Below are 13,486 nucleotides of genomic sequence, written 5' to 3'. Positions count from 1 at the left end.
AAAAACATGTTTCTCCATTTCTTATCCAGAGAAATAATATTCTGCCTTTTCAATATTTCCTAGGATATTTCATTTTTCTAGGAGGGGCGGGGGTGCTAACTTCCTACAATCTTTTAAAGGACAAGGAAGGGGCTGGGGGCCTGGCAAGCAGCAAGGGAAGTGTATGGAGATACATTTGCCCCAACCTTACTGGGCTGGAGAAAAGGTTGTTGGGTGTTTCCATTCAAAATGCCCAGTAACCGCTTTGATATCTCTATATAGTTCCTCATAATATTTTTTTTAATCAGCTAAAGCAGGAAGTTTGCAATGAGCTCTGTATAGTCTACCAGCCTGGCAAGCATGCAAAGTATTCAGAATTCTTTAAAGGGCAATCTAAATGCAAATAGCCTGAGGGGAAGTAAAACTTCCTGCGACATTGCCCAGCCTTGTCATGTGCTACATGTTTTAATATTTACCCAGTGTGGGTGTCAGAATATTTTTTTAAAAAAATCTCTAAACTAAACCAGCAAATTGGGATGTGGAAGAGGGGGTGTCCCAAGCAAGGGAGTGGAGGGGGGTCTTGTAGTCCTCTCATCAATGCTGCTTGATGAGTTTAGGCACTCCAACTCTTGGAGGCTCAGCCAAATTTGAGGAAGTTGAGTTCTGCTGCAGCTGTTCCGGGATGCGCTTGCAAACTTAAAGGGAGTATTTTTGCAAATCACAAAGAGCAGCAATTACAGACTTTAGCCTAATATCTGCACATGATGCAGCCCTTGACCCCACCATTGCCCAACTGCAACCCTACCCACACTTCCCAACCCTCCACACTGCTGAAATGGGTGCATTCACCTTGGATGTGTGGGAAGAAATATCCATCTGGTTCAGTTCCAAGAAAGGCACTGGAGACAAGATGGAAGCTAATTAGAAAGAGGGTTTAATGATGAAGCAGAAGCCCACAGGTAATTCTAGACAGCTGACCACATGGAGTTGAGAGTGGGTTTTTTTTATACCTTCTCTTGGGCTTTGCACTTGAGCTTCCTGTTCCTGTGCAAGAACATGTATTCTATGGGCTGTTGTCAGACTCCCATGGGGCCATGTAGGGTTTATGTAGGGGTCATAGCTGGCTCTATAGGTTGTCTGAGCTCCCAGGTTTGCTTGAAGTTTGGACTGCTAAGAGCAGTTCCTATTAGGGCTTAATGGCTGCCCCCTCCCCTGTTGGTTATCGGTTGAGGGTATTTGCTTATGAATAAAGCTATCTATCTCTTTTTCTCTTAAGTGCTGACATGTGCTGAGGGCTATTAAGGAAGCCGGGGGCTGCTTTCTCCCTCTAAAAAAATATGTTTCTACATTTCTCATCCAGGGAAATGTAATATTCTGCCTTTTTAATATTTCTCAAAATATTTCATTCTTCTGGGAGTGGGGGTTGCTAACTTTCTACAAATGGTTTTCGTGCTCTTCACAAGCTGGGTTGTGGTTGTTACCTTAGTTTTCCTGGAAGGAGAATTTTCCCGGGAGGGCTTCTTTGGTGCCCATTCGATTAGTAGAGGATTTGTCTCCCTTTGTGATCTGTGTGCAGCCAGCTGAGGGCAACAGCTGCGGATTGTGGATTAAGCCGAGATGGGTTCCTGCCAGTTTGGTTCAGACTGGTTTGGACTGGTTCGGCCGAGTAGGTAGTAACTCGACCTGCCACACCCCAGAATTGCTTCTATTGGCGGCGGCAGCATCTTGATTTTCAGTTGTGTGCGTGTGCAAAACAATCTTCATTGCAGAAATGTATTTTTCCCCTTTCTAACACCTTTTTGCACCTTTTTAGGTGCAAATGCGCATGCACACAGAGAATTTTTTGTGCACCAAACTGGCAATAATGCCAGGAGCAACCCACCCCTAGGGTTAAGGGTACAATAGTAACCTTGGCTAGTTCGCCTGTGATGCAGTTTGGAGCCAGCTACTTTCTTTGTCTCTGGGAGTTCAGCAGTTTTTTCTTTGCTAGGAGCTGTGAGAAGTTTTATATCAAAATATATTTTATTGTTTCTACTGTTTCCATCTTCCCTTGAAACATTAACAGACTCTACCATGGTCTGAGAATCAGTGTCTCCACTAGATAGTTGACAGTCAAGCTGAAACTAAATTAATCAAGTAAAAATAGCAAATGGAGGAAAAAATCTCTTACTCAAACTTCTCCCAAATAAGTTACTCAGACCTAATCCACATATCAAAGGTTAAGGTCTGCAAACACAAATAGAAGTAATTAAATTAGGTCTCCCAGAGGAACTGCATGTTCACAAGAATACATACCTACATACACACACGTGCCCCTCAAGTGTCACTCTAGAATCAGCACTTGGACACCTCCACACTCTGGACAAGTTTCCTCTATAACAGTCTGCTGTTGCACCCCCATTTCTCTGCAGCTGCCCCTAAAGGTAAATTGTTTTGCTTTTTGGAATAAATATTTCTTCTTTCCTCACAGCTGTCTGGATCTCATTTTTATTTATTCTTGCGCAGCCCCGGCTTGAGTTGGAAACCTATTCTTCTGACGAAGCAGAGCTGGAGACTTTTGAGTGAGCCTCTTTGGTAAAGTTTTAGTGTAGGAAATCACATTGTATGTCTATTCTCCCATATACTGGGTTGATTTATGGTTGAATCAATGGGAAAAAATGTGTGCCGGGGAAGATGAATGCGAAAGCTGTTTGTTTGTTTTCCGGAGCCCAATTCCAGGTGCCAGCAGGAGGGTTGCCTCTTGCCCTTTTCTTTTAAGCTGGGAATAAGCCTCCCTGGAGTCCCATCTGAACCGGTGTATATTGCAAAAGCAATTTGTTGAAATGCTTCACATAAATATCGCTGCCTTGTTTGCAAGGGGGTTGCCGGCAGATGGATGGATGCCCATTGGAGAACCAGCCTCAGTGAGTCTATTGAGAGCCATTGGAGTTGCAACTCAAAAGGTTATGTGCCAATCAGGCAGCAGCTGAAGGTCCACTGAGGTGGCCCCCAGGAGAGAGGGGTGCCAAGAGGGGCATGCAGGGGAATAGGATGGCAGCTTTGCCCACTTACGTTGGAGGCAAGAATCTAGTTGAGAAGTGTTCCTGTACAGGTAGTCCTCAACTTACAACAGTACATATAGTAAGTATTCAAAGGGTGGTGAGGTGGCCTAGAGGTGGAGCTCTCCCCTCACAATCAGGAGGCTGTGAGTTCGATCCTAGGTAGAGGCAGATATTTCCCTCTCTGGGCACAATGAGAATGTATCTGCTGAACAAAACTCCGCATTGGCAACAGGAAGGGCACCCGGCCTTAGCACTTAGCTCCAATCAGTTGCCCAGACTCCACCCACAAGGGATTACGGGGTCATTAAAAGAAGATGGTGATATAGAAAGTGTTCAAAGTTACAGTGAAAAAAGTGACTGATGACCATTGCAGCGTCATCCCCAGGGTCACCTGATTTATGATACTTGACCACTGGCTCACATTTGTGACTGTTGTCCAGGGGTCATGTGATCATCTTTATAAACTTTCTGACAAGCAAAGTCAGTGGGGGGGGGAATGGATTCACTTAACAACCATGTTATTAACTTAACAACACTAGTGATTCGGTTAGCAAATGTGACAAGAAAAGTCGTGAAATGGGGCAAAACTGACTTAACAAATTTCTCACTGAGCAACAAAGATTTTGGATTTAATTGTGGTCATAAGTCGAGGACTACCTGTATATGGGGGGAAGGAGAGAGGAGGGAGGTAGAATGTGTGTGTGTGTGTGTGTGTGTGTGTGTGTGTGTGTGTGTGTGTTTGCACACATATATGTCTGTGTGTCTACATAATGTCTGCCTATGTGTGAGTCCTGGTGGGCTCAAAATGCAGTATTGCAGGCTAATTCTGCCCACTGCCAGGAGTTCGATCCTGACCTGCTCAAGGTTGACTCAGCCTCCCATCATTCTGAGGTCAGTAAAATGAGGACCCAGATGGTTGGGGGCAATATGAAAATAATGCCTTGACATTGTAAATTGGCTATTTGATTTTGCTTGCAAACCAAATACAGCAAAATCGAGCCTGTGCTTCAGTTGCCAGGATGCTCCAGACAGAGCAAAGTGGTCACTGGTGGTTCTTTGGCTGCAATTTTCTCTCAATCTCAAGGACTCAATAAGTAGATCCCAATTCTGATCTGAAATGCTGGCAGACACGGCTTGTCTGGGGGTCTAGGACAATTGACTGAAGCAGCCTGGCCCTGCCTGCTTTGTCCAGCCTATTTGTTTGTTTATTTATTTATTTTTATTTAGTTGATCAAGCATATACAAGATAACAGGTATAAGTATAAACATGGTCATGAACAAAGGAAATGAGTACAAATAAATGGGGACAGTAGGACAAGGATGAAAGGCACACTGGTACGCTTATGCAGGCCCCCTTATGGACCTCTTAGGAATGGGGTGAGGCCCACGGTAGACAGTCTGAGGTTGAAGCTGTGGGGGGGTTTGAGGCTGTAACAACAGTCAGGGAGAGCATTCTAGGCATTGACTCTGTTGCTGAATATTTTCTGCAATCGAGTTTGAAGAGATTCACTTTGAGTTTGCCCGTGTATTGTTGAGGTTAAAGCTCAAGTAGTCGTTGACAGGTAGGACATTGTAGCACATAATTTTTGTGTACTACACTTAGAGTCAGACCACAGGCGGTGTAGTTCCAGGTTGTCCAAGCCCAAAATTTCGAGCCTGGTGGCATAAGGGATTCTATTGGGAGCAGAGGAGTGGAGGACTCTACTCGTGAAATGCCTCTGGACTTGCTCAATTGCATTAATGTCTGATATACAGTGAGGATTCCAGGCAGACGAGCTGTATTCGGGGATTGGTCTGGCAAAGGTTTTGTACGGCTTAGTTTGTGACCGGAGAAAAAGTTTCACAAAATTAATAGGTTTAATAGGTTTTAATAGATTTATTGGATTTATATGCAAAATTAGGTTAACAATTCTTAATGCCTTTTTGGCAATGCTGTTACAGTGAGCTCTGGGGCTTAGATCGTTTGAGATGAGGACTCTTAGATCCTTGACAGAGGGAGGGTCGTCTTTGCTGCGGGATAAATCGCCCAGTCAATTCACTACATGGGACAATTGGCCGTGTGACCTGGCAGCCAATACGCATGCTGAAAGGTGAGCCTCTGACACAATATGCAGAGAGGGGACCGATGGGGCGGGCAGCAGCCTCGGGCACTGCGCTTTTTCAAAAGGATTTCTCCTGGGAGGCAGGGGATGTTGTGGTTGTTGTGTGGGGGAAACCGGGCCGCTCCTCACTGCCAGGTGCGCCTTCCAGGGGGCAGAACAGCACCCTGCCACTCCCAAAAGGGAGGGTGCTTGGCTCCATGCCTGCCCATGGCCACTCTGCCAGAGTGGGGAGAGCAGGAGACTGTTCCACCCGATGGCCACTGCTCCATCCTGTGGCCACCATGGCCAAACTGGCGGTGGATGTCTTGGCTGGGCACCCCCTCCAGGTGGCAGCAACCCCTGTGAGCTCCTCACCATGGAAGTCAGTGCTGTTGCTGGCCACTCTGACACTCCGTTTTGCAAGACTCACTCTGCACCAGTGGTGGGTTCCTACTGGTTCGGACCGGTTTGGCTGAACCGATAGTAGTTTGTTGACCTGGATCGCTGGAACCGGCAGCAACCGAGGCCTGCCACACCTCCAAACTGGTTCTCCTACGGTGCCGCCATCTTGATTTTCAGTTCTGTGCATGCGCAGAACAATTTTCATTGCGTAAATTTAATTTCTTTCCATTTGTTAACATTTTGCTCATGCACAGACCTATTTATTTGCAAATGTGCACATAGGCACATTTGCAAATAAATAAATGCGCAAAACTTTTTCACGCTCCGAACCGGCAGTAATGCCAGCAGCAACCCACCCCTGCTCTGCACCCACATCCTCTGGGACCATCTGGGCAAGAGCCTCGGCTGCACAAATCAGCAGGCCGCAGCCAGGTGGGTGGGTGCAGCCTCAGCCCCCAGGGGTTCAGGGTCAGAAGGGCTCTTTCATGGAATGAAGCACTCCTGCAAAGCCCTTCACAGCTGTGGTCTGCACGGAAGGCTTGGCCAGACCCAAAGCAGCCGGCTGGCAGTGGGTCTGCTGTGGGCACTCAGCCACTCGGCTTGGAAAGTCACCTAGCCAGAGGTGGGTTGCTACCGGTTTGCACCGGTTCAAGCAAACCGGTAGTGGAAATTGGGACTGGGTTGCCGAACCAGTAGGGACGGCAGGCTGGCCATGCCCCCGAACTGGTTCCCCAGTCACCTATGCCGTTGCCAGCATGTTTTTTAGTCATTTTATAATGTTCTGTGTATGTGCAGAAGAATTTAATGGCAATTGTTTATGTGCAAGCAATGCGCGGTGGGTGCACACATGGGCAAGCGAAGCAAGCAGCACCGACGCAAAGCGCAGATGAAGTGAACTGGCAGCAATGCCGGCCGCAACCCACCCTTGCACCTAGCCAGTTTTTGTCCCTAAGGCATGACTAGAACTCCCACTCTCCTGGTTTCTAGGCTAGCACCTTAACCACTATACCAAACTGCCTCACAATACCATAAGTAGCAGAATAAAACAATGGCAGGATTAAAACATTAACATTATAAAACAAAGTTCTTGCTGTAGGACGGCAAATGAAAGGCAGCTCCTTTCTGGAATGGGGCAGATGTTCAAGAGGCCGCGGTGGGATAGTTCCACATCTGGCAGGCCTTCCTTCTGGCCAAGATTGATGATGAGGCCAGGCTCGCTGCCAACATGGCTTCTCCTGGGCCATCCAATGCCCCTGCTTTGATCTTGACATTTTTGACACTCCGAATGTCTGCCTCTGCTTCTCCAGGAGATCATTTTCCTTCATTTTCTTTCCAATCCATTTCTGTATTTGGGGGAAGATGCGAGGGAGGAAGTTAACAATGGAGCCCTAATTGCTCCCAGTCTTGTAGTATATTACATAGAAATTAAATTGCAAATGCAACTAATGCCCCCTAATTACAGTCATTATTGCACAGAGGAAATAAGCTGGCTCCGCTTAACAGTTGGCAGTAGCTCTTTTTTGTTGGATTAAGTCTCCTTGCTTTGCTCCTGGTTGCACGGAGGAGGAAAGGGGCGGCAATAAAAATTCAAAGCTCTTGGTTTCAGGGCACTGTTTCACAATCTTGGCTATTTTAACATGTCTGCACTTCAACTCCCAGAATTCCCCAGCCAAGAGTCGATGGACAGCACAGGCTGGAGTCTTTATATCATTTCTTTGCCTTGGTGTTTCTCAACCTTGCAACTGGAATGTGTGTGGACTTCAACTCCCAAAGCTGGCTGGGGAATTCTAGGAATTGAAGTCCACACACCTTCCAGTTGTAAGGTTGAGACAAGTGCATACTTGCTCCTAAAACTGTATGGAACACATTGAGAACAAATGTGCTGGCTATGTGCCCATGTGCTCACTCACTGGACTCTCCTTTAAGGAAGAAAAAGATTTACGTTTTTATTTATATCCCATCACCATTCCACTCCCATAGATGAGTAATAGCAATAGAATGTGCAATTCTAATTCAATAAAACTCAGGAAGAACACAAAAAAACATAATTCTGACACACCGAGGCCTGGAATGCTCTCTCTACTTGTACATTTTTCAAAGAGAGTCAGAGACACGGATGAAAAAGCATTTTGATGGGTATATTATTGTCCTCCTTCTGAGTGAAAAGCTCAGACCGTTCACACTTTGACACCCCCAGGTATGAAACCCCCCCCCCAAAAAAAGAAAGACTAGCTGGTCAGGCTAAGTGTCGGTTTTAGGGTTGGGTGGAACATCTCAAAACACCTGCTAAATCTGGGAGGACTTGATAAATCTTATTCTGCCAACACTACACTTACGGTATTCTGTGGTTTCTGATGGCCCCCAAGTCCGCGCATAGTTTTATACAGTGGTGGGATTCGAAACATTTTACTACCGGTTCTGTGGGTGTGGCTTGGTGTGCGTGGCTTGGTGGGCATGACAGGGGAAGGATACTGCAAAATCCCCATTCCCTCCCGATTAGCTGGGACTTGGGAGGCAGAAAATAGATGGGGGGAGGGCCAATCAGAGGTGGTATTTACTGTTGTTCTGGCAAGGGGTGAACTGCGAGAGAAGCTATCCTCTTTTCCCTTTAGGATGAATCCCAGGGGCCATTCCAGGATTCTTCTGGACGGTTTGCCTGCTTTCTAAGTTCTTCTCTGCTGAACTCTTTAATGTTCTCTTGAACGAGATGGACTGGAAGTGCTTCTGATTTGGGGCTTCTCCACTCCCTTTTCCCTCCATAAGTCTGAGATTTCAGAAACCGTGTTTTGCGATGAAGCACAGGAAGAAGATGAACTGAAGGGTTGAAGCTCAGAAGCTGCCATAGGGGGAGAATGTCAAGGACCATTAAGGTCAGCATCTCTATTGTGATAACAATCGGGCATCCTCTGACGTCCTTTCTGGTGATAACTTTCACATCGGTAATTTGCTAATTTTTCTCGATGGGTAGCAACTCAGCTGCGGAGGAGGGGGGGAATGGCTGCACCATTAAGTAGAGGAGAGGGAGATGTGTGAATTGGCCATCTTTGACGGACCACAATTTGTATTGCTATCATTCATGGAGTCTTTTGAACTGTGAACTTCCACATTAAGTGACCAAGGAGGATTGGTTTGTATGTTACGTAGCCATATCCAAGAACCCTGGTGACGCAGTGGTTAGAATGCAGGCTGACTCTGTCCATAGCCAGCAGTTCGATTCTGATCAGCTCAAGGTTGACTTAACCTTCCATCCTTCCGAGGTCGGTAAAAGGACCCAGTGTCAGCCCTGGAAACATTATGGAAATCTTCAGGGCTGCCACAGCAAAGCCGGTTGCTGTTGTGGGAACATAAAGGGGGAGATAGAGATAACTGGGGGAATTGCAGCCAAAATAACATTCTTTTCCATGGGAGCCAAGGACATCCCTACCAGGTGTTTGGAAGGCATGGGTCAAAGGACTGTGACCTGATTGGACCATGTGATGGACGTGTGAACAGAAAGCAAGAACTTTGGGTTTTGATTTGGGTGGGGAAAACCTCGGACCCTTAAGAATCGGGTTTTCACCAGCTGTGCCAATATGGCATTCCTAATAAATACTTACTTTGTAAATACCTGACTTTGAGGAAACTCCAGGCCTCAGAGTTTTGATTTCGTTGGGACTGTTACTTGGAATCCTGACATTAATCCGACTCTTAACACCCAGATTGTTGGGGAAAATATGCTAAACCACTTAGAGCAGTGATGACAAACCTTTTTGACACCAAGTGCCAAAACAGGAGTGCTCCAAGGGGTATGCGCGGCCGGAAAATGAACTTTTGGTTTTCGGCATGCACATGCGGGCCAGCCAGATTACTGATTACTGCCGCACATGTGCATGCTTGGATCAGCTGACCAGCACACATGCTCACGTCAGAAAATGGAAGGCCAGCTCTTCTCTTCTCTTGGAGGGCAGGGATCGACCCCGAGGCGCGTCACTTGTGGGGTGCCCCAGGGGTCGGTTCTCTCACCCCTCCTGTTCAACATATATATGAAACCACTGGGTGAGATCATCCGTGGTTTTGGGGTATGGTATCATCAATATGCTGATGATACCCAACTTTTCATCTCTACCCCAAACCACCCAAACGATGCCCTCGACGTGATGTGCCAATTCCTGGAGGCTGTGTGGATCTGGATGGGGAGGAACAGGCTCAAGCTTAATCCCTCCAAGACGGAGTGGCTGTGGTTTCCGTCATCCCGATTTGTGCATCTTGTTCCATCTTTGATGATAGGGGGAGAAATTTTAGCCCCCTCAGAGAGCGCCCGCAATCTGGGCATCCTCCTAGATACACCGCTTAGTTTAGAAGAACACCTGATGACCGTGACCAGGGGGGCTTTTTACCAGGTTCGCCTGGTACGTCAGTTGCTCCCCTTTCTGGATCGGGATGCTCTGTGCACAGTCACCCATGCCCTCGTCCTTTCTCGCCTGGACTACTGTAACGCTCTCTGCATGGGGCTGCCCTTGAAGAGCACCCGGAAGCTTCAACTGGTCCAGAATGCAGCTGCGCGGGTTGTCATGGGGGCACCCAGGTACTCCCATGTTACACCCCTTTTAGGCGGCCTGCACTAGTTGCCGGTTGTCTTCCGGGTGCGATTCAAGGTACTAATTATGACCTTTAAAGTGCTCCATGGCTTAGGCCCAGAGTACCTGCGAGACCACCTACTGCCACCGGTAGCCTCCCATCGTCCAGTGCGATCCCACAGGGTTGGCCTCCTCAGGGTGCCGTCGGCCAAACAGTGTTGACTGGTGACCCCCAGGGGGAGAGCCTTCTCTGTGGGAGCGCCTTCCCTCTGAAATGAGCTGCCCCCGGAGCTTCATATAATCCCCAACCTCCGGTCCTTCCAACGCACCCTAAAAAGTTGGCTTTTCCAGCAAGCCAGCCTGGCCTGAACAAAACAAATCAAAGTATTGATTATTGTTAATTTTAATTTGAATTCTTTTTTAAAAAATGTGTCACTGTTAATTTTAATTGGGTTTGGGGATATCCTATTTAATTTCTTTTTAACTTTTGTAGCATGTTTTTCTTTTAATGTTGTGCGCCGCCCTGAATCCTTGGGAGAAGGGCGGCATATAAATCGAATAAACCTCAAACCTCAAACCTTCTGGTTTCTAGCATTGGTGCATGCAGAAAGTCCAGCTGATTGTTGTGTGCACACATGCACGCTAGAAACCCGGAAGAGGAACGGGCGATGCTGCACGTGCCAGACGACATGGCTCCGTGGGCCATTTCAGTCAAGAATGCCATAGGTTCGCCATCAGAGACTTAAGAGAGTGCTTATTGTGAAGCAGTATATAGGTTTAAGGGATATTGCTATTGCTAAGTGCTATAACGTGGTTGGTTGGTTGGGGTTTGGGAGTTGCTTCTATGATGCTTCTTCCTTGCGATGAGTTTTCAAATCCTGCTAAATTGAGGAAACATAGATTGGGTTTTTTGATGAAACTTGAGGACGACAGGGTTGATTGACAGAAAAGGAGACCGCTTGAGGAAATGAGGGCTTCTCTTTTTGAGATTTTAATGCAAGACTTGATGGCCAATTATATGATGCTGTGCTAGAGGATTTTTGACATTAGCTTCTGAGAGGTTCTAAACAATCACACATTGCTTATCCACAGGTTTCTTCCCCAAAGAGAGATTAAAAATGGAGAACTGCAAATCTGTTTACTCCACCCATACACTTTGTTATTGTGCATGATACTTCTCCCAAGTTTTGAAAGTTTGTATAGATACAAATCCACTTTTAATGATAGGAATCGGAACTTCTGTTTGAAGCAAATGCTGATTATTTCTTTCCCACCACAGTTATTGACTCTTTAGCACCATCATGTGCCCGAAACCATACTAGAAACAAAATGTGATATAGCACAATAGCAAGCAAGACTTTTCTACTGAAAAATCTTATGCTGGGGCTTGTGATAATAATAACAACAGAAACAAGCACAACCACTGTTTCATTCCTCCAGTCACATGTGATATTTTGTCTTCACTTAATGACTGCAGTGATTTTCTTAACGACTATGGTAAAAAATGGCTGTGAAATTGGGTTCAGTCACATGATGACTCACAAGGATGACATTGCTTAGAGACTGAAATCCTGCTCTCAATTGTTGTCGCAAGTCACCTGTGTTAATAAATGAAGACTGCAGACACCAGGAGAGCTTTTCCTGTTGTATGATTTCTTGAAATATCTTTCAGGTCCCTAAGATCCTTATTGGGACACTACCACTACCATGGGGTGAGGCTTCGATGCTCCTTTGCAACTTCTTTCCTGTATCAGGTCTTCCTGTCACTTTGATGTACCTTCTTGGGAAAGGGCGGGTGGGGGGAATTGCCTAGGGCCATCTGCTTGATCTCAGCTATGAGGGAATGGGCAAAACGGCACCTGAAAACAACTTCTTATCACCTTTCTCAGCTCAAGTTCTCACAACTTCGCACCTGTGGATTGGCTCGCCTCAGACTGGGCATAGTTTTCTGCAATGTTTAACATAACAGTTTTTGAGTGAGAACTTCAGATCCTGCCTTGCTTTCCTTGCTATCACTTTCTCCCAATAAAAGTTTCCTTTGGAAATAATGCCTGTTTCAATAGTTGTGCTCTCTTGAGGAAAGAGGAGATGCAATTCTTTACAATAGCTCTGGAAATAATAAGTTTTGGAAAATATCTCGGTATCTTCCAAATGTTGCTCCTGTGACCTCTGATTATCCTGTTTCTTTCTAGGCTTGGCTGACAGAAATCCACGAATATGCAAAGCAAGACGTGGTCCTTATGTTGCTGGGAAACAAGGTGAGTGTTTGACTTACTGCCTGATGTTGGACTGCATCTGTTTTGGACATAGAAGCTGTTTAAGAAGGGAAGAGGGCAGAGGAAGCTAGAGACGCTTTGCACAGGAAGAAATAAAACACGCATCCACCTCATACCTTGGTTTGGTCCAACCATGCTCCCAGGTGATGGGACGTGTTATCCGAGCAGAATGCACTGCTCTTGCTGCAAACATTGATGTTTTCTTGTTGCACTTAGGTGGATTCAACCCAAGACCGAGTGGTGAAAAGAGAAGATGGGGAGAAATTAGCAAAGGTACGTTGGGCACCCTCGTTATTAAAATTACGGGCAATTTGGCTCCAGGAGAGCATCAAAAAGTTGCATCTGCTTCCACAATAGCTAATCTCTTCTGCTTCACCTTGTTATAGAAAATTACAGGGAAAGATGCCAAGCAAAATTACGCACTATGCCCAGCTGGAAGAGATCAAAACTTTACAAGAAATTGGAGATAATTATGCAGATAATTGTGCTCATTCTGCATTTGCAGGGGGTGGCAGACTGCATTCGGTCTTGCCTCGGTCTTTGTTTATACAACCAAGGATTGTATTTGCCTTTTTGGCTGCTGCCGCACACTGCCGGCTCCTGTTTAAGCAATTCTCTTAAATATGACAATCTGTTTTCCGTTTTCGTGCAGCCAAGAGACAAAAATCACAGGATGACTTCCATTGAAAGAATTAGCTCTATTCAGTGGAACTTCCGGCTTCTTAGAGTCCATCACTCTGTCCATGCGATGGTAGGAGGACTCCTGCGAAAGGCAGCAGGTTGGGCTAGAAGACCTACAGGGTCCCACCCAACCCTAGGATCGTAGGATTCAATTTTATGCAGCATCTCTGGACTGCGGTAATGTACCAAAGGTACTTCCACCCCAGGGACCTCTTGAGGCAGCCTCTCTAGGATAGCATACATGCAGAGGGCAACTCTGACACAGAACCACAGAATCCGTGTGGGATTGTCCATGCCCAATCTGAGAAGGAAAGGAAAACAATGAGCCCCCAATGCCTTGTTTCTTTGGTGCAGGAATACGGGGTGCCGTTTATGGAGACCAGCGCCAAGAGCGGATTGAATGTGGACTTAGCGTTCATGGCCATCGCCAAGTAAGTCCCTTCATTTCCATTTTCCCATCAAGTGCAAAT

At 46.3% G+C, this 13,486-nt stretch overlaps 1 protein-coding gene across 1 annotated transcript in view; it reads left to right on the top strand.

Moving 5' to 3' along the window:
• The window catches only part of RAB26 (RAB26, member RAS oncogene family), a 274,315-nt gene that overhangs the window by 257,974 nt on the left and 2,855 nt on the right, over positions 1-13,486 (top strand). The window contains exons 6-8 of the mRNA XM_087728894.1: positions 12,252-12,317; positions 12,552-12,608; positions 13,371-13,447. Of these exons, the coding sequence (XP_087585020.1) occupies positions 12,252-12,317; positions 12,552-12,608; positions 13,371-13,447 (200 nt within the window). The remainder of the gene's footprint in view (positions 1-12,251; positions 12,318-12,551; positions 12,609-13,370; positions 13,448-13,486) is intronic.

The sequence above is a fragment of the Thamnophis sirtalis genome, unplaced genomic scaffold, assembly GCF_051295495.1.
Source record: "Thamnophis sirtalis isolate CommonGarterSnake01/CBP01778 unplaced genomic scaffold, rThaSir2_p1.2 scaffold_14, whole genome shotgun sequence".
NCBI lineage: Eukaryota > Metazoa > Chordata > Lepidosauria > Squamata > Natricidae > Thamnophis > Thamnophis sirtalis.
Note: the sequence above shows the minus strand (reverse complement) of the source record. Positions and strands in the feature narration are given on the sequence as shown.